Source organism: Molothrus aeneus, chromosome 6 (genome assembly GCF_037042795.1).
Source record: "Molothrus aeneus isolate 106 chromosome 6, BPBGC_Maene_1.0, whole genome shotgun sequence".
Taxonomy (NCBI): Eukaryota; Metazoa; Chordata; class Aves; order Passeriformes; family Icteridae; genus Molothrus; species Molothrus aeneus.
Window position 1 is genome coordinate 28,212,749 of NC_089651.1, and position 19,516 is coordinate 28,232,264.

Genomic DNA, 19,516 nt, shown 5'->3' on the forward strand with positions numbered 1-19,516 from the left:
GCACTTGATGCAAAATGTATGCAGATATAGGTATGTATGCAGATGCAGCATTGCTGACACAGCTTAGTTTACAGAGGTGCATGCATCTGAAAATTGCACAGGAATGAACTGACAGCTTTCTGTGGTGCCATAATTCATTCTCCTAGTGTATGTCTAGTGGGACTCTTAATGAAACAAAGATCTAGTGGGGGAAAAGACCCCAAACATCTCTAACTGTATCATTAAAAATGTGATATCTCAGTGCACAGACAAAATGTAGGATCCAGTCCTGACAGCTATCCAGCCTGGACTAACACCATGTGCCTTGCAAGACCAGCTGTGTTACCCAGCAGCCAAAAGCCCCTTCTCTAAGAGAGCCAGAGTTTGGATATGGTCACAGGAACCATTCTCATCTCCCTATCTCCATCCTGCCGATGGCTGTCAAGATGCAGGTGGGTCCCTCCAACTGGATTGCAGAGAACTGCTGGGCAAGGCTCTGACTGATGAAGTTGCTCATGTTGAGATGCTTTCTGTTCAGCATTGAGCTCATAGTCATTGAGCTGATCGTGGGTTGAGGTTTGAGCTACTGGTGCTCTGCTGCTCCAGAGAGAGGATAAAGCTTTAACAATTGCATTAGGAAGCCTCTAGTTTTCCCTCCAGCATCTACAGCATTTGTTCTAGAGAGGATGTTTCCTTACCCTCAGAAAGAACATTTGGTCCTATAGGAAACCATCATTTTTCTAAGATATGCAAAGAAAAGCAGGGAAGTAGTTAACAAGCTCAGTCTACCAAAGCAGAATTGCATGGGTCAGGTGAGGGCTTGTTCATACTTCCACAGCACAGCTGGGAGCTTCTCAAAGAGAGAAATTGCAAGAATGGTTTGTACTGAAAGTGAAGGCACCCTGAGCATGGAGGCTGTCATGACACTGAACACCCATCCTTCTGATATTCAGCTTAGTTAAAACTCATTAACAAGCTGTCAAATAAAAAAGGGAAAGTATGTTACAGCACTACACTAAGGAAATATTGGTTATATTCCAAAAGTGCTAAAGGGTCATGGCAGCAAAGTACAACACAGCTCAGCAAACGCATATTCAACTAAATTGCATCTGTGGGAAGGTAAAGAGGATGATGCCTGAGGGGAAGGATGCCATCCAGAGGGACCTGGATAAGCTCAAGATGGGCTCCTGTCAACCTCATGAAGTTCAATAAGGCTGAATAATAAGGTTAAGTCCAAAGTCCTGCGCTTGGACTGGGGACCCCCAGCATCAATACAGGCTGGGGGTGAAGGGTTGGAGAGCAGCCCTGTAGAGGAGGAGGTCTGGGTACTGGTGGAAGAAAAGCTGGACATAATGGACAACAGTGTGTCCAGTATGACCAGGGCAGTGATCTCCTCCTGTACTCAGCACCAGTCAGGCTGCATCTCAAATCCTGCGTTGAGTTCTGGGCCCCTCCCAACAAGAAAGACATTGAGGTGCTGCAGTGTGGTGAAGACCCCACCTGCCGTGCTGCATCCAGCTCTGGGGCTCTCAGAATAGGAAGGACAAGGACCTGTTGCAATAGTTTCAGAAGACGCCCACAAAAATTATCAAAGGGGTGGAGAACTTTTCCTGTGAGGAAAGCCTGAGAAGACAAGGCTCTAGGGAGACCTCATAGTGGCCTTTCAGTGCTTCCACAGGGCTTATGAAAAAGATGGTGACACACTTTATACTAAAGCTTGTACCAATAGGAAGGACTAATGGCTTTACACCAAAGGAGGGTAGATTGAGGCTAGATGCAACAAAGAAGTTTTTTTACAATGAGAGTGGTAAGACACTGGAAGAGGTTGCCCAGAGACATGGTAGATGTCCTGTCCCTGGAAATATTCAGTCAGGTTGGACAGGTCTCTGAGCAATCTGATCTAGTTGATGTTCCTGCTTATTGCAGGGCTGCTGGACTAGACGACCTTTAAAGGTCTCTCCTAACCCAAACTATTCTGTGCTTCTATGACTTTGTTCTGCTTGTCTCCCACCACTGACTGCAGAGGAACCCTACAGAACTACAGATCACTGCTCACTGCAGCAATCTAGTGGCTCATGCTGAGCTCTGAGCTTCATTGGGTAACCAGATAACCAGCTACTGCTACCCAGAAAAAACATGGTTGTGTGTGGGGGAAGATGGGTCCCTTTAAGGTCACTGGGGAAGAGCCTGCACTATTCAATGCAGTCACTGGCCTTTCTCCAGAAGGTTTGGGTTTTGAAAGCCTTCTGTCGCTGTCACTCACTTGGGGAGGGAGGGGGCATTCAGGGAGAAACAACTGCCTGGTGAGCAGGTTTTTCTGCCCTTCATCAGTGCCAGTGAGTGTCTATCCTGCTGCCCCAGGACTGCACACAGAAGCCCTGTGGGCAAGTAATTCTCTCACTCAGAACAGGCCATGGTAAGCAGGGCAGTCCATTCTGCAGGCACTTCATTTCGTGCAGAAGAGAATTTGTGTGTTGTAGCTTGGGCAGTTAATTAAGAACAGAGAGCGCTTTTCCTGGGGCAATGTGCTTGTTCCTTAGAAAGGGTGGTTGATATTATTTATGGCTTGCATTGATCTAATAGCTTGCTGCCAAGGAGAGAAGTCCTACTTTACCCTCCCTGCATTGACACTAGCCCTGGCAGCCCTCTGAGCTGGCTCTGCCTCCTGAGCTGGCAGAGGCAACCTCTTTATGTCCCAGGGGAACAGAAACTGGGAGCAAGAGGACCCCTTGACTGGGAGCCATAGCAGTGGGAGCAGAGAGCTGTTGGATCACATTGGCTCCAAAGTGCAAATTTCCATTTGGTGCTAAAAGAGATGAGATGAAACCTGCTTAAAACATTGATCTGGCTTCTTGGCATACACAAATAACAATGAAGCTGTTTATGGCATTATTGTCCTGCAGGACACCTGCCTCATTATCTAGGCAGAATGGGCTGTCCAAAACTCTGTTTCATTCACTGCACAACATGAAGCATGTAAGGCAAGAAACGTGGGCCAAAGAGACATATAATTAAGTAATGAACCACCATTGTAGCAAACAGGCATTGACTGTCAAAGTTAAGGAAGAAACCACAACTTTATAAGTGCTTGAATTTGGAGTGCTTCCACTAGGAAATATGTCCTTTTGCATGTAGCTCTTAATGTAATTTTGATTTTACTATGAGAAACTGCCTCCAAAAAATGATTTACAAAACCAAACCAATGCCCAGTTGTGCACAAGTTTATATGAGGGTGCATCATTGTGCCCCCCTTTGATAAATAGTCAGGTGTTTTAGCTAATTGATCTTGTGCTACCTGCACCACTTTAGGGCCAAGGAGTGCTGCCAGCACCTCCTGTAGCTCTGGTTAATGGATATGAATTTCTGCACATGTGCCAGCTACCATCTTGGCACAGGTCTTGAGGCCTGAGACTTTGAACTGAAACACTTGTAGTGATCAGTAGTATCATGTAAGTACTTTTGGGGATCAGATCTCTGCTCCTGTTCCTATTTCCATGATCTGGAAAACATGAGTTTTGTGCACACACAGCATCACTGAGTATCAAGGTTCATTGTTTTTTTCTGAATATTTGGTATTTTTCTTAAATCTCTTGCCTGTGAAGAATAGGAACATCTTAAATTCCATCAAAACCAAAAAAGTGTGGATTATTCCAAACCTAACTTAGTTTGGTTCTAAAGAAAATCTCATAGTCAGGGTGCAGCCTATGGGTGCAGTAGCAGAAGGCACCGTTCCCAGTGCCCGCTCTCCCTCTTCAGCCACTTGCCTCAGTACCAAATAACACAAAGTGGTTTTAACACCTCTGCACAAGTCCAGGATTTAGAGACATGAAATTGGCCAATGACAGGAATTACAGATTCGTGCAGGCACATTGTGCGTGACAGTGCCAGGCAGAAAGTGGGTCTTCAGAGGCAATGAATGGCACCCAGCAAGGCACCTGTCCCACACCCTTGCCCTGAGGAATTGTCCTTCTGGAAGGCCCCACGGCCCCACCAGCTGGGCAGGACCTGCAGGCACTGGGAGTGGATGAGTTGGGCACCAGGCAGCTGCTATAGGCACCAGCAGGCTGTGCCCTGGGAGATGCGCCAGGCATATGCAGCAGCTCTAGATGTGTGGGGTGCAGGGGGCTGGGGTGCACCAGTGCACGCCTTTGCTGGGGGTGCTGCTGCAGAGGCTGCGAGTGACCTTCCAGCTTCATCCCATCACCAAGGACTACACTGCTGCTGGAAAGCTGCTGCTTTAAGCCTGACACTATAAAAATCCTGACAGGCATCACCTGTACTTTGGTGCAGCTTGTATTTAGAAAAGCTGGATAACAAGGAATCGTGGCTTCGCTTGTGATCCTGATTTCTTGCTGCAGTGATGCTGTGACTTGAGTCTAGGGGCAGCAGTCAGAGGCTCTCTGAGAGCATGCTGCCTGCACAGCCTGCTCTCAAAGTCTCTGCCTGGATCCTTGGCTGCACTGGCTTCCAACCAGCAAGGACAATACATGTCACTAGTTTTTAACACAGATGGAGTATTTATAGTTTAGGGCTTTTGTATTTTCTTCTATAGCTTAATTAGCAATATAATTTCCTGTAGCTCTCCCTGTACTTGTGGGAATGGAGGAGAATGGCAATTATTGTGGAAAGCCAGGGGCAGTGGGGGGAGAGGAAGAAAAACAGAGAGACACAGACGCAGAGCCATTTCTTTGCAAGTGGCATAACAGGGAGATGGCTCTGAGCTGCTGCCAGTGGAGGGGACTGTCTGCAGTGGGTTTATGGAGGAGTAATGACTCATTTCTACTTCAGGAAGGTTCCTGTATCGCAGAGGCAGAAATCGCATACATTTTGAAATAAACTAGCTTCAGTCTGCATTGCCAGCACGGCCTGCATCAGCAGTACCTTCACATTTAAACAAAAAGGATCTAAACAATACTATAAAGGAAATCTGAACAGCTGTCAATGCCCTAAAATAATCATGTTACCGCAAGTGTTCAAAGGCCATATTGTCTAAGGAGCTCTACAAACATAAAAAACCAGATTTGTGTGCTGAATGTAGCCTATGGCAAAGTACAATAAGGGAGGAGAAGGAAAAATGAGAAGCAGCGATACAGGAAAGGAGGTCCAGAGCAAAGAGTTCATGAGGCAGTGCTCCTGTGGTGAAAACAGCCTAAGTATCTCCCCTTCCCCTGGGCAGGTATTTCTCACAGAAAACCCTTCTCCTGTCTCCAGCCCTGTCACAAGCAACCTGACTTATGCTGGCACATGGGATGATTAAATCACTCAAAATGCTTTTCTCCTGACCCCTGTGAAGTGCATGGGCTGCAAAGAGGCCTCCACCTCAGAGGTGTGGCTCTGCTAGTGTAGGGAAAGGTGCTACTACTGCAGTTTGGATTTTCTTTGGACATGTTCATGGAGCTAGGCTGCTTTGCTGGTGGGCTTCTAGCTCAGTGTTTACTGAGTTAATTCATAAATCCTGCCTCCCCCCAAAAATGAGAAAAATCTGAAGCCTCCATCTACATCAGTATTAGAAAAATCTTATAGCACAACATATATATACACACTTTTATATATATATGTGAATTGCCTCCCACAACACTTCTCTCTCATGAGGTGGATAAAACTGTTTTCGTCTATGAGAAGGCACAAAAAGGGAGGTGGAAACAACTAAAATTAACCAAAAGTCACCACAGCAGGAGAGTTTTGACAGCAATCCTGCACCCTGTGCCTTGCTGCTCAGCTTCAACCTCTGCACAGGCACGTTCTCCCACAGCATTCCTGGCCCCTGCTACAGCAGCTGCCAGCTGAGTTAGAATTCATATTTTAAGCTTTTCTTGCGCAGTTATGTGTTTTACTTGACTGTTTTGGAATTATCTACATAACGAAGGCACAGCTCCCTTCACTGCTGCCTTTCACATCCTCCCAAATGTCATTTAGAGCTGCAGGAAAACATTTAGAGAACAGTTTAGGAAAGGTGAGCCATCTGCATGTTTATGAAAGAAAGAGAGACCTGGTAAAGCCATGCTTGTCCCCAGGCATTGTTTGCAAAACATTTTCAGGATGAAAAGGAAAAGGCAGTTTCAGCGAACATGTGAGCACTCTGTAGCAAATCCTCAAGCTGGGAAAGCTGGGCTCAGGCGGGAACACTGAGTTACAGCTACAATTTTCTTCCAGCTTCCTGCTCATGCAACCCACGTGCTTTGTGCCTAAATCTCTGTGTGATGCCTGGTTTGCTGCAGACATCCCAGGTCACAGCTCTGCAAGGCAGCCTTCATTTCAGGAGTGTCTGTATAGATACATATGCACACACTTATGCAGAACAGCAGGTCCTGGGAACACTTTAGCAAACCCAGGACTGCCCCTGCACTACTCTGAAAGGTCCAAGAGACAAACCACAAGGCTGAATGATTGTCCTGCCCCAAATGTTTTCTGCAGCTGGGCAAGCAAAGGCTCTCGGCTTGAACACACTGCCAAGATTATGTTTTTCATGGTGTGTGTAAACTTCCTCTCCTTGTCCTCCATCTCCCCACTCGTGACCATGGAAACACCTCAGCCTGTGACAAACTAGAGCTAGAGGCAGTTTCCCAAGGCACAGACAGGGACAGATGCGCCTTGGGCACATCATGCATTGAGATGGCACTTTGGCCATCTTTAAGCAGCAGCACTCAGGCTGCAGGTCCCTTTGTGGGGGCAGCTGGGCCATGGGCAGCCCACCCACCTGGAGGAGGGCAGGAGGTGCTGGGAGTGAGGGTGCCAGTGGTGGGAGCTAGGCAGCATTTTAGGCTTCCTTCAAGGCACTCTTTATATAGCTGGTTACATAAGGCTATGCAATTTGGCTCCTGTTGGGAAAGAAATGCGGGTGTAGGAGTACTGGTACACCAAACCTGACTGTAAAAGTCATCTGTGGGGTTTGGGTTTTCTTTCCCTGTCGTTCTCCACCAATCTCTAGAACAGCCACTGCTAAATACCTAATAAAAAAAAGAATACCTTAGCAGTAAGTCATGGTGTGCCTCCAAAACCTGAGCTGGCAGCTGGAGAATATTCCCCATACAGTTTTCCAGACATGACCATGCCAAGGGCTCACACAGGCAGCACCACAGCGTTTACCCCCATTCCTGCAGTGGGGGTACCAGGCATGGAAGAGGGTGACAATGAGCTCAGGGGGGCCCATTTGCACCCACCCCTGAGGAGCTGTAGCAACCAGGGATGAGAGAAGCAAGGGGCCATTCCCCTCCCTCCTTTTCTCCCTGGTGCTGACAGTTCCTTGGCCACAGAAAAGGGTAAGCATGGGTTTTTGGGCTTAGAACAACAGTGGAAAAAGCACCACTTCCCCCAGACTTGACACTGATATGTATTTACATGGTGTGTTTCATGCCCAAGATGAAGCCCAGCTCTGCTGAGCCACAGTGCATCACCGTTGCCGTCTCCTTCGGGGAACGCGTCTTCCATAATGGAAATCAATTGTGTTGAAAATAGTTAGGGAGCTGAGCATTGTAACAGCACGCACAGACAAACCCGCCATCGCAGGCAGTGCCACGCTCCCAGCCAATTACTCATTCCACTCGCAGCGCTCATCACGCACTCGCAGCTCTCCTGACGTGCTGCACCACGCCAGGCGAGGCCGTGCAGTGGCTGGGTGCTCACAGGGATCATCCAGCACACACCCCAGGGCTCCAAGGGGCTACAGCAGCAAGGCTGAGGTGGTGGCAAGGCTCAGGCAGAGATGTACAGGGCTTTCATTTCACTGAATCATCCCTCAGGCAAATCCCACTTGGTTGTTTGAAATCAGGCTTAGTTGATGATCAGCTTTGCTGTTTCTGATGTCTCGAGCCCCTGATTTCTCACACCCAGCAGGTACCTCATCTTTCATTGTATTAAGGGGCTAATGAGAAAGACAGAGACATTTTAACAAGGCCCCTAGTGAATGGAGGAAGAGCAGCAATTTAAAGCTAAAGGTCAATAGGTCTAGATTAGATATTAGGAAGAAATTCTTTACTATGAGGGTGGTGAGGGTGGGAACAGGTTGCCTAGAGAAGTTGCAGATGCCCCATCCCTGGCACTGTTCAGTGACAGGCTGGACAGAGCTCTGAGCAACCCAGTCTTGTGGAAGGGGTGTTGGATTTGCTAATCTCTGAAAGTCCTTTTGCAACCCAAGCCATCCTACGATGCTACCCCACAGAGGTACCCAACCAGTACAAGTTATCCAGGTGCAAGCTCTCAGGTGGCATCTAATCCTTACCTGGGCTGGAGGGTCCACACAACAAATGGAAGACCTGCCCATACACAGGGTGCCCATTTGACTCAAATATCACCAGTAGAGACACTTTCATAAGATGTTAGCACTGTCTCTTCTCACAGGTGCTGGCTTCCTTGATCCTAATGCACTCTGCATTATGCCAAACTGAAAACCAAGGATGTCTCAGACCTCAGACATGGTTCCCTGTGAGCTGGCAGCAGGAAAATGGGCTGGCAGGCACTGTGGTCAAGTGTGTTGATGGGGTCTGGGGGGAGGTGCATACAGCATGTGCAGCAGTGGGGTGGGACAGCAGCAGGCTCCCTGGATGGCAGTGAGCTGTACCTTACCCAGATACTTCCCTGACAGCAACTAACCTACTTTGAAGTACGAGGCATTTTTCAAATATTTTTTTTTGAAACTCATGTAAGGTACCAGGAAAGCAGATCACCCAGGCTGCAGTCAAGAATCATTTTCAGGGATCATTTTCATAGATTCAGTGACAAAAGACAAGACTGCTGCAGGAAGCTACCACCCAGAGGTTTCCAAGCCTTAGGCAAAGGTAAGTGAAGAGCACTAAAATCAGGGTGCAGCAAGGAGGTTACCTTGTTATTCATAGGAAAGATCCTGAGAAGCTAAGAAATAGAAGCTCCAGGCTCTACCATGGCTGGGAAAGCGAGCTAGGGAGGGAGGCCTTTGCAGATCAAGGGGATGAAACAAGCCCAGTCTCACCGTAGATGTACGCAACACTGATGGACCTAAACTCTCCATTAGTAACAAAAAATAGGGATGACAAGAAGCATGAGGCTGTGGTATATAATTGCCCTAAATATATCTGAGCACTGCTTCTTCCAGAGACAGCTGCTGTCTTGCTGCCTGCAGAGGGACAAGCTACCAGTTTTGCTTTCCACACCTCTGAGTGATGGGCAGAACTTGCAAATGTGCCAGCAAAGACAGAGGATGCAAAAGGCACTAGCTTTCTCCCTCAGAGGAAGTCAGGGAGCACAGAGGGCTCACTGCTCCAGGTGCTGATAAACACAACAGTACAAGAGAGGAAAAGTTAATGTACCACAGCAATGACAGTGCAGGGAGGGGGAGCTGGTCTGTTCCAAACCTCTGATACTCCCACGATGAGGAAAGGAGGAGGGCTGGAACAGTTCCTGTTGCTGGGGAACATCGCTAAGGTCTCTCTGTCCTTGTCAGCCACTGCTGGGACATGTAAAATGTGCTCCACTAGCAAGGTAAAAATTGTTTTCTACAAAGACAGCATTGACTTCCTGGCAACAACCTCCTGCCTGCCTTTTCTGGCACCTGCATCAGACAGCACAAGTAGGCTCGCAGGAGAGCTTCACAAGTGCCCAGGTCCCAAGCATTTGTTTCCACAGCTGAAGTAAAAAAGAGACACTGAATGCTGTGCAAGGTCATGGTACACTGCTCTGAGCCATCGTGTAATGCCTGCCACAGCAGAACGGATGTGGGGTCCAAACAAGCAGGAGAGGCTACTCAGAGCCTCAGCTGACATTTCTACTGCAGTTGCAGTGTGGATACTTATTTGGGTTGCAGGATTTAGACATGCATTCCTAAGAACCACATGTGGAACCAGCAGCTATTTCATTCCCAGCATCACAAAGGGGTAAGAACACTGTGCCCTTTAAACCAAGGTGTAATTTGTAATTTTACCTGAGTGTGACGATGCACCATAATATATACAATACATTGAGTAAAAGAAAGGTGCCCATTATGACTTTTTTTAGTAATTTCTAAGACTGATGTCTGCTAAATCAAAATTACAATCAAAATTAATTTGCACTTTTGAGGAATTCACCTCTGGTTCACTTTGACATAGGGTAATTACTAGAAAGAGGATGAAAAATTATATTAGGTCTGCCTCCTCCATTTCCTTCAGCTTCTGGAGAGTCAAAAGTGGTCTTTCTCTTTCCTCATCTGTGTTTTCCCCAATATCTTTGTCTTCCTTTTTCTTGCTATTTGTTCCTCTCTTCTTCTTACCCTCCTGGTCATGGGATCACTGACGTGAAAGAAAATAATTAGGCGGGTGGTGTCTTGCTTTCTTTGTGATATCTTAATAGACATTATGAAACAGTGCAAAAGAAAAAAAAAATCAGACAAATTCATTCATCCCTCGCTCCCTCCTGTGCAGAGGGAAGGACACGGGGCCGCGCAGGTTCCGGGGCGGCCCAGCAGCGCACTCACCGGTCGCTTTAGCGGGAACAGATGGATGCTGCGGTGAGAATGGGAATTGAAGCGGCATCTTTGGGAGCACAACCCCAAAGCAAGGCGGGAGCAGAGGAGCGGCCGGAAAGGCAGGTGCGGCCCCCACGGCCCCCGCTGCCCGCACAGGCCCAGCGCCCGCCGGCCCCGCGCCCTCACACCGGGCCCGCCGGCCTCCGGCGCCCCCTGCCGGCCGCGGCCGCCCTGCCGTGACCCGGCCGCACCGGTTTCCGCGGCACGGCCCCCGGGACACGGCACGGCCCCCGGGACACGGCACGGCCCCGGGACACGGCACGGCCCCCGCAGGAGCAGCTCCAAGGCGGCAGAGCAGCGCTCGGGTGCCGCGGATTCGCACCGGCAGCTCGGCGAGCCACGCCAGCAGCAGCGCTCTACCAAGTCACGGTGCTCTGCCCCAAGAGATCGGAGAGAAAGATAAACCACTTTCTGATGAACGGAGGAAAATCCACATAAACTGATTTAACCAAGGAGACCTATAAAGTGCCACTACCCAAGCACCATCTTTCTACATGAGAATTATGGGTCATAGAAAGTCCGGGTAAAAATAGGATAGAGGACCATCTCTGGCAATACAAGGAAGCCATGCAATAGGCTTCCAGTCACCCAGACCAAGTGTGTGTCGTAGAAGCAAACACACTGCTCCCAGGTCCTTGATAGGCTCACAAGGATACATTGTCTTGGACTAAGTGAACTGGATTTCTCTCAGGCCAAACTACCTAAGAAATAGCCTCCAACCACTAAACAGCGCTGCAGTTCCCCAATTTTTACCAGTTGCAGGCCGTCTGCTGACACCAACAGCAAGAAACGGTGGACTACAGCAACAAATCTTACCCTTTGCCAGCCCTACAGCAGTCTGGAAGTGCTGCTCCTCCTTTTTTTGATATTGTCAGCTGAAAGGTCAGCTGCCTCAAAAACACAGCAGTTACGAAACTTCTAATCTTTTCACTGAGACTCACTTGCTCACATTAAAAAATACAAGTTCTTTTTCCTTAAGAACACTTGCTCTATGTTCTTCTCTCTCATTCAGCTACGGGTTAAGTGTCACAGGCAAGCAGAAGTTGCAGATGCTTTGTTTAGGTTTTATACAAAGGAAACATCCAATCTTTAAAGACATAGAGTTCTCCAAATCACCATTGTTTATGTTAGAAGTGATCTTTTAAACTGTAAGGTGCAAGATACTGTTGTCTCTGTACAAGTGTGAAATATTTGAGGGAATGGACAGAGAGCAGTTGGCTATTTTTGAACTAGCATCACTGTATCAAAGTGTTGAATGTAAACACAGTCATCAGGAGGACTCCACCCAATGCCACACTTGGCTATCAGATCCAGGATGGCAGAAAATTAGAAATTACTGATTAAACCACTTTAGGTAAGGTGTTTCCCAGAAAAGTATGATGAGTGAAAAATTACTGAGGACAAAGACAGTACAAAGAGTGTTCTGGGCTTTGAAAAACATTCAAGAGAAGGGAAATCACTGATAGAGAAAATGCTTCAACAAAGACAAGACATTTTAACTGTAGAAGAGAGGGCATGTGGCACTTAGTTATGCAAAAGCATGAAAACAGGGATGATGCCGGCAGTAAAACAGCAATAGGTAAGGTTATTCTTTGCATAGCTACAAAAGACAATTTTTAAACAAGAGAATCCTTCATTAGAGGATTATTTGAGTAAACTTAAAACAGTCCTTATAGGGAATTTGTGAAAATGACATCTTAAGAGAATGTAATGGTGCAATAAATGACAACAAGTGAAAAAAGGTTCTTTTATTTCTCAGTGTTTCTCCACTGTCAATACTGTCCTTTTGCTGCAACATGTTGCAAAAAACTCTCTGCCTTTTCCATTTTAAACAGCTACAATATTTACAGGCTGTTTCCAATAACACACGCAGACACATACACACTCACAGACACGCAGGTACATATATCCCTATCCCTGGCAAGGTAACCTTTTGCTGGTAGAGGCAATACATATTTTCATTGTCCATTAAAAACCAAAGCCATCCTCTCATTTATGCTCTACTCCCCTCTCCATTTCCTAACCAGCAGCTATTGTCAGGCTTTCAAGGGCATCTGTGTAAGAAGTTACATATCCAGCTATTTGATTGCCATCTTTCAAAGTTGTGGCCTAAGTGTACTGGGCTTATCTATTCAAACTGTACATACCAGAAGTCATAAAAATTGCTCATATTCAAATGTTCATGACCAAGTGATAGAGGTACACTCCCAAAATCTTTTGGGGCAGCCATCTTAATCACCTTTTTAGAAATATGCATATCATGCTGGGGTGAAACAAGTCACATGCTTTACCTTCCACCAAGGTGTTATGTACCCACTTTTTTACTAAGGCACCAGGAATTACCAGTATAATTTCTGAAAGAGTCCAGCGCCACTGAATGTACTGCATTAGAATACCAAATAGCAAGCCAGACAAGAAAAGAATACATGCCTATATAATAGGTATAAAATTCCTTAATAAAATTAAGTACATAAAACCTGTGGTGGTACAACCCCAAATCCAATATAAGTTGAATAATATTGTTAATGGTAAGAAATGCAATTTATCCAGCTCCATTTTGTGAATTGAGAGTTCTGTAATTGAGAAAGGTCTCTAAAGCAGTGTCTTTCTTATTTACACTCCTAGGTTGCATGGTGGTGTATGCATTATCAGAGAAGGCTGAATCAATCATAAGGCATCTCTCCCCCCCTTGCCCAAATCCAAACAAAGCTTTATAGCCTCTTGCCAAAGGCATAGACCTGTGCCACGTCTTCATCTCACCAGTCATCCAGGCTTCTCAAAGAGTTCTTCAGTTCCCAAAGGAACCATGGGATGAGGAATGACTGGTGATGACTTGACTGGAAAACTGACATCACCACTCAGAAACATGCCAGATGTCCCATGCAAAGTGGCTGTAGGACCACTCAGCCTACATGGAATTACCTCAAGAAATAATCATCATCATCATCTTCCCCAAACTCTGAAACCATTTCACACATGCTGGATCATGAGAGATATCCCCAGAATCCAGCACTAGTATCATCCGCTGCACGTAGCACAGAAGTCTAGGTGTCATCAGTGGTGCCACATACACAGTTCTAGGTTTTTAGTTTTTTTAATCAGAACATTTTAAAAGATTTCACAGAGAAGTGAAATGAGAAAAGGTTTTAAAACATCATGTAGTAGCCATTTTTACTAATGACATTATCTGCTTAATGGGGTTTTCAAGCCCTTTTCTGCAACTGAATGTTTTAGGGAGAAGTCCTTACATATGTACACATAGATACAATGTCCAAAGAAATCTGAGAAAGAAAATAGATTGGAGTCTACCTGGAAGCTACAACAGTAGGGCTTAAATGGAATGTTCTTATGGCAAGAGAATATCACAATGCAAGGGGACAGAGTAAAAGCAAACATCTGTGAGTGTTTTCATAAAAGTCTAGAAAGATCTAAAAAATTCTGCTCTATGGTAAGGTTCAATTTGGACTGACAGGACTAATTTGAAAACACCCATCTTTTCCATCCTTACAACAGGAGAAAAATATTACACATCAAGACAAAGGCCAAGAAAATAAAACAAAAGATGAAATAACTTTCATCTAGAACAGAGGTTTCCACAGATAGGTCTATCCTGTAGGGAGGTGTGCCTACATGGCCAAGAAGGCCAATGGTATCCTGGCCTGTGTGGCCAGCAGGACCAGGGTTGAGATCATCCCCCTATACTCAGGAAGATTAGGTCCCACCCTGAGTGCTGTGTCCTGTTCTGGGCTCCCCAATTTAGGAAGGACATTGAGATGCTGAAATGCATCCAGACAAGAGCAACAAAGCTGGTGAAGGGTCTGGAATACAAATCCTAGGAGGCTGAGGGAGCTGGGGTTGTGCAGCCTGGAGAAGAGCAGGTGCAGGGGAAACCCTACCACTCTAAACTCCCTGAAAGGAGGGTGTAGCCAGGTGGGGATTGATCTCTTCTCCCAGGTAACCAGTGCCAGGACAAGAAGACCCAGTCTTAAGCTGTGCCAGGGGAAGTTTAGGCTGGGCATTAGAAAGAAATTCTTCACAGAAAGAGTGATTGGGCATTGCAATGGGCTGCCCAGGGAGGTGGTGGAGTCACCATCCCTGGAGGTATTTAAAAGACTGGATGTGGCACTTCGTACGTACCATGGTCTAACAGCTGACAAAGTGGTGTTCAGTTATAGGTTGGACTCTATGACCTCAAAGGTCATTTTCAACCTAGTTAATTCTGTGTGATTCTGCGTTAGAAAAAAAACATTTTTGTGTCACTTGCACAGTGACACAAAAGAAGAAAAACATTTGTGTCACTTGCACAGTAGAAACCAAAGATAAACTCTGTACAAACGAACATACAATTGTATGAATCTTAATGAGTTCAGGAAAATCTTTAGAGTTAATTTTCCAAAGCCTTATGGAAGAGTGAAATTTCAACTAAGTGGCTTCTGTTGAGCAGATCTGGAATAGGTACGAGCACTATGTGAATGGCTTCACAAAAGATGTTAGCCGAGTACCTGAAAGGAAATGTTAACCTGTTAGCTGTGCACATTAAAATCCATCTCCTGAAGTCAACATACCAAAAGTCTTATGTTTTATAAAAAATAGAAATATTCATTAATTCTCTTTGCCTTTAAAAAAAGTCTCTTTCTTTCCCTATCTGCTGTTTGCCCATCTAATTCCAGGCAGATACACATATGCACTAAAATTTCCACATTAACAAGCCATTAATTCCTATCACATCTTTTACCAGCAATGGACATTGTCCGTACCTTACCCCAAAGAGAGTGAGAGATTGTTCAGTCAGGGTTAACATAATGAAAGTTTTTTCAGTCAGCTTTAAAAAAAAAAACAAAAAAATCTAACCTATATATTTTGGTTTTCAGTCATTTGTTTACCTCAAGGCTTCAGTCCAAGGGAAAAAAAACCCAACCCTGTGCAACTAAGGTCAAACAGGCTTATTTTCAAACAAACTTCTCCCTTTTAAATGAAGCAATGTTCCTAGTGATACAGAAAACCTGTATTAATTATTTAAAGGTATCAATTAATTAAAAGTATTTACCTGAAGGGAAGGACTTAGAATAAAATCTTCACTAAAAGGCCTTCAATTCAAAACATACACATTTTCTTTGATCCTGATAGCAGCATTACCAGACCACTACAGAAGTTTCATCTTCTGTAGTACATTTTCATATATGCAGGAGACTAATTCAACTACTCTATAATGTGATACATATGATAAGTAATTTTGCTGTTCCACATAGTTTCAAGGGTGGCAGATCTGTGCAATTATACCATGATTAAATGCGACCATGTATGAATAAAGAGAAAAGCAATAAGCAACTTTAAGATACACAGCACTTCGAGGACAAGTTTGCATGGTCTACGATGCAAGCAAGGTCCCAGTATCATTCACTGGGAACAGTAGCTGGAATTGAGTAGCTAACCAGGCACACAGACTTACCCTTTCATGGCCAGATGGCATACAGTGACTTGAGCTGGAATACCAGTGTTTCTTAGGTAGCCGTTTCTTCCTTTTTTCTTATGCCATGTGATTTCACTCTTGCATTAGGTACATAATGGACAATGTTTCTCTGATGTCAGAGAATTAATTATAATAACCTCTGTGGTATATCAGAAATCTCTTCTAATTACAACACATATAAAGAAGTGGAGGTGACTGGGAAGAAGATGGCTGCTCCCAAAAGCTAGAACTGTATGCAAATTCCCCACAGAGTCCTATATAATTACAGGTCAGAAACAGGAAACAATCACAACAGGTACATTTCTTTCTTACGGATTAAGAAAAGTGAGTCATAGGAACTGCAAGTCAAGAACAAACCAGTTTCCCTCTCACACTCCCATGATAGTTCTGAGTTACTTGTTTCCCTGAATACACACTTTTAAAAAAATACAATAAAACCTAAGATATGTAACACAAGAATAATTCAACTTCACAGTTATAAATACTCAAATTACACTTACATAGAATATATAATCACAGAAAATAAAATTCAAGTCATAGAAAAGAATGAAGACTAAAGGGAAAGAAAAGGCAAGGTGGTAAAAGTGATACAAGTTTAGGGCTGTGCCTTCTATAAAAGATCATTGAAAGCAGAAGTCAAGTTTTATTGGGTTCTTTTTTCATTTTGTTTGGGAAGTTGTTGCTGTTTTGTTTTTTTTTTTTTAATTTGATAGAATCAAAAAAAACCTTCAAGCATCTGTGAAGTAATCATGGACCTGCACCTTCCACTACAAAACTAAAACCACTGTGTTTGCCAGAAAAGAGCCAATGGAACAACACAGCCAGCGCTGGGAGTAAAGAAGCAAAGTAGCCATGGCTAGTGAAGGGAAGACAGATGGAAAGTCATATTGGGGCCCTCTTTCAAGCTAGATGTGTTGTACAGGCTTGAGGTACCACTGCCACCACAATAAAGTCTGATGTAGCACAGGGATACTCAGGTGCTTTTCTACGCATTTGTTATTTTACCATTTATTGTGAAGAGAATGCAGCAAATGCACTTGTATGAAATACAGAACATAGAACCAAACCCATGGCACAGCCCTTACCATCAACATGTATATGGAGAGGGAGGGGATTAATCCCAAAGGCAATTTAAATAATGGTATTTTATATACTTATATTTATATATATAAATAAATGTTCTCAGCAATCTCAGGGTTGTTTTTAGTGCATTGCTGTAAAAAAATTAGTGCAGTTCTCATTAATGTTTAGCTCATAAGGAATAAGAATCTATACATCTGTTCAGTCTCTTCTTGCCACACCCGAAACCCTTACACTGTTTCACCAAGCTGAAGGTTTGTAGTCAATTTCATTAAAATAAGGTGGATGAATTCCACACACTCTGTGACAAGACATGGCAATTTTTGGCAAAACAATTAGAAAAATATGAGGTGCTCTGATCTTAGAACTGAAAAGTTTGTTGATTTAAAGCATTACGCAATGCATAACAAAATTTATAAACAAAAGATATGTCTCAACAAATCTATCCTTCATGCAAGTGTTTCTTCAGCAGCTAACAACTTAAAAAAATTTCTTACACTTGTTTATTTGGGGGAAGGGACTTAGACAAATCTGTGTTTCAAGTCCTTTCCTACAACCGGACCAAAGTTTCATGTCCTGGGAGCTGCTTCTTCTGGACCCCTCTCACTTCTGAATCGTTGGAGAAGGGGAAGTTTCAGTCTCAAAGAGATTTACACTTCAGCCCCAAGTTCAAGGACTCCAGTTTCAACAACAGCAACATATTTATCTTCAATTTGAACCAGCAGGATGGTTTTATCTATATGTGACCGACTACTTGGATCTCTGCTGCAAGGCACCCAGCGGTGAATCACCTGGGGGAAAAAAAAAACCAAAGTATAATAAACTGTAAGCTCCACAGGGAGAGCTGTCATATCAAAGTTGTGGCTTATGATAACTCAAGACCTTTACAGGGCCAAAGCAGAAAAAATATAGGTGCTATATGACTTAGCTGCACATTTTTCAATGACAGCATACCCATAGATAAGCTGCACATTGAAGTCTTGCTGAAGGTCTGCTTCTTAAAATCACAGTTAGATCTTTTACAACCATGAGAGCAGCCAGTCTGATTTAGATTTGAGTAGGAACAACTTGACCCAAATCAAAACCAAACAGTTCATCCAAAGGGAGTAGCGACTATAAAAAGGACACACAGAGATTTGGGATATTTTGATGCTCAGTTTGTCTTAGAACACCTCGGTGCTGTGCAGCGCAGAACCACAGTTCACCAGGAGTCAGGTGTAGACTACTGTCTCTTGCAAGTTAAAGCTCTTGCCAGGATTTTGTTACCTATGCACTGTGAATTCAAGGTTGACTTCTAAACCAAGTTATTAAAAGATAATTTTAAATTAAAAATATTACAAAGAAGAAGGGGTTCAGAAACAGTGCTACAAATTATTGTATCATACTTCCTTGGATCTACAGAACTCAAGTACTTTGATCTGCTACTTCCATGGATCTTGCCTGATATTGACTGACAGAAGGTCCCTTTTTTATACTTGTATGTCTTTATTTATCTGCCTCCTTAAAAACACACCTTTAACTTCTGGGTGCCCCAAAGGAACCATAAGGATGCTCCATTAACCTGGTTATAAGTGTCATCAGCTTTATAGAAATAGAATTATTTCAAATTTCCCACTTGTGGGAAAAGAACCCTTAATTCAAGACAAAGTAAGTAAAAAAGCAAGTAAAACTAATTTTTACAAATTCCACAGCAGTAAAGTTTTCAAGAGTCCTAAAGATATAAAGGGGAAAAAATGACAGAAAACCACAGTCTTCCAAAATCAAATCCAAGAGACTCACTTATTTTTCATTATACACAGCTGGCAATTTCTCTTAACACTGGGAGAAGGACATTTAGCTTTGTCCATTGCATGAGATCTATGCTGCATAGATACAGGGCAAGCAGTTCAGCCAGGGAAGCACAGCATCTTTAGCTCCTCTGATGCAACAGTGATATTTAAGTGTCCATTCAAGTCTGACTTCAAAGAGTGTCCATATAATTTTTATGCTGCTGTATGGAATGAGAACAGGAATATCCTGTACCCAGACACAATAAGAAGTGTTCCAATGAAGTCCCAAGTGCTACATACTTGTTGTCCAATTTAACACTGGTGCCTTTGAGATTACTACAGACGTCACTATCATGGCTCCTTAAAAGCTGTGTATCTGCAAAAAGTTGTACACAGATTAAAACTCATCACTGCCATACTGCCACACTCAGTTTTACCATCTCTTCTATAATGACTGGCATTTATTTGGTACATGCAAAATGTTGTCACCAGGTAGTCAAGAGGTGGTAAGAATCTCTTGGAGGAAAAGGGCTCTTCTACACCCCAGTATCATGTACCATAGAAAGATAATGCTGGGCATACCCTCTCAAAACCAGGAAAAAATAGTTACATTCCAAAGAGGACTGGTAAATGTAATTTCTTGGAAGAAACCTTATAACGTCTTCCTGCCTTATACACACATTGCACTGCATACTTAGTAAGATAAACTAGATTAGGAAAAATGCTTTTTTCTACGTAGCAGCA

General features: G+C 44.2%; 1 protein-coding gene across 8 annotated transcripts in view; it reads right to left on the reverse strand.

The window, feature by feature from the left end:
* Positions 1–12,186: 12,186 nt before the first annotated feature.
* The window catches only part of PCNX1 (pecanex 1), an 89,419-nt gene continuing 82,089 nt past the window's right edge, over positions 12,187–19,516 (reverse strand). For 7 of the 8 annotated variants that reach the window (XM_066552747.1, XM_066552746.1, XM_066552744.1 and 4 more), the window contains one exon: positions 12,187–17,794. In XM_066552747.1, the coding sequence (XP_066408844.1) occupies positions 17,654–17,794 (141 nt within the window). In that variant the 3' untranslated portion in view covers positions 12,187–17,653. The remainder of the gene's footprint in view (positions 17,795–19,516) is intronic. The other variant, XR_010783864.1, reaches the window with a different exon arrangement.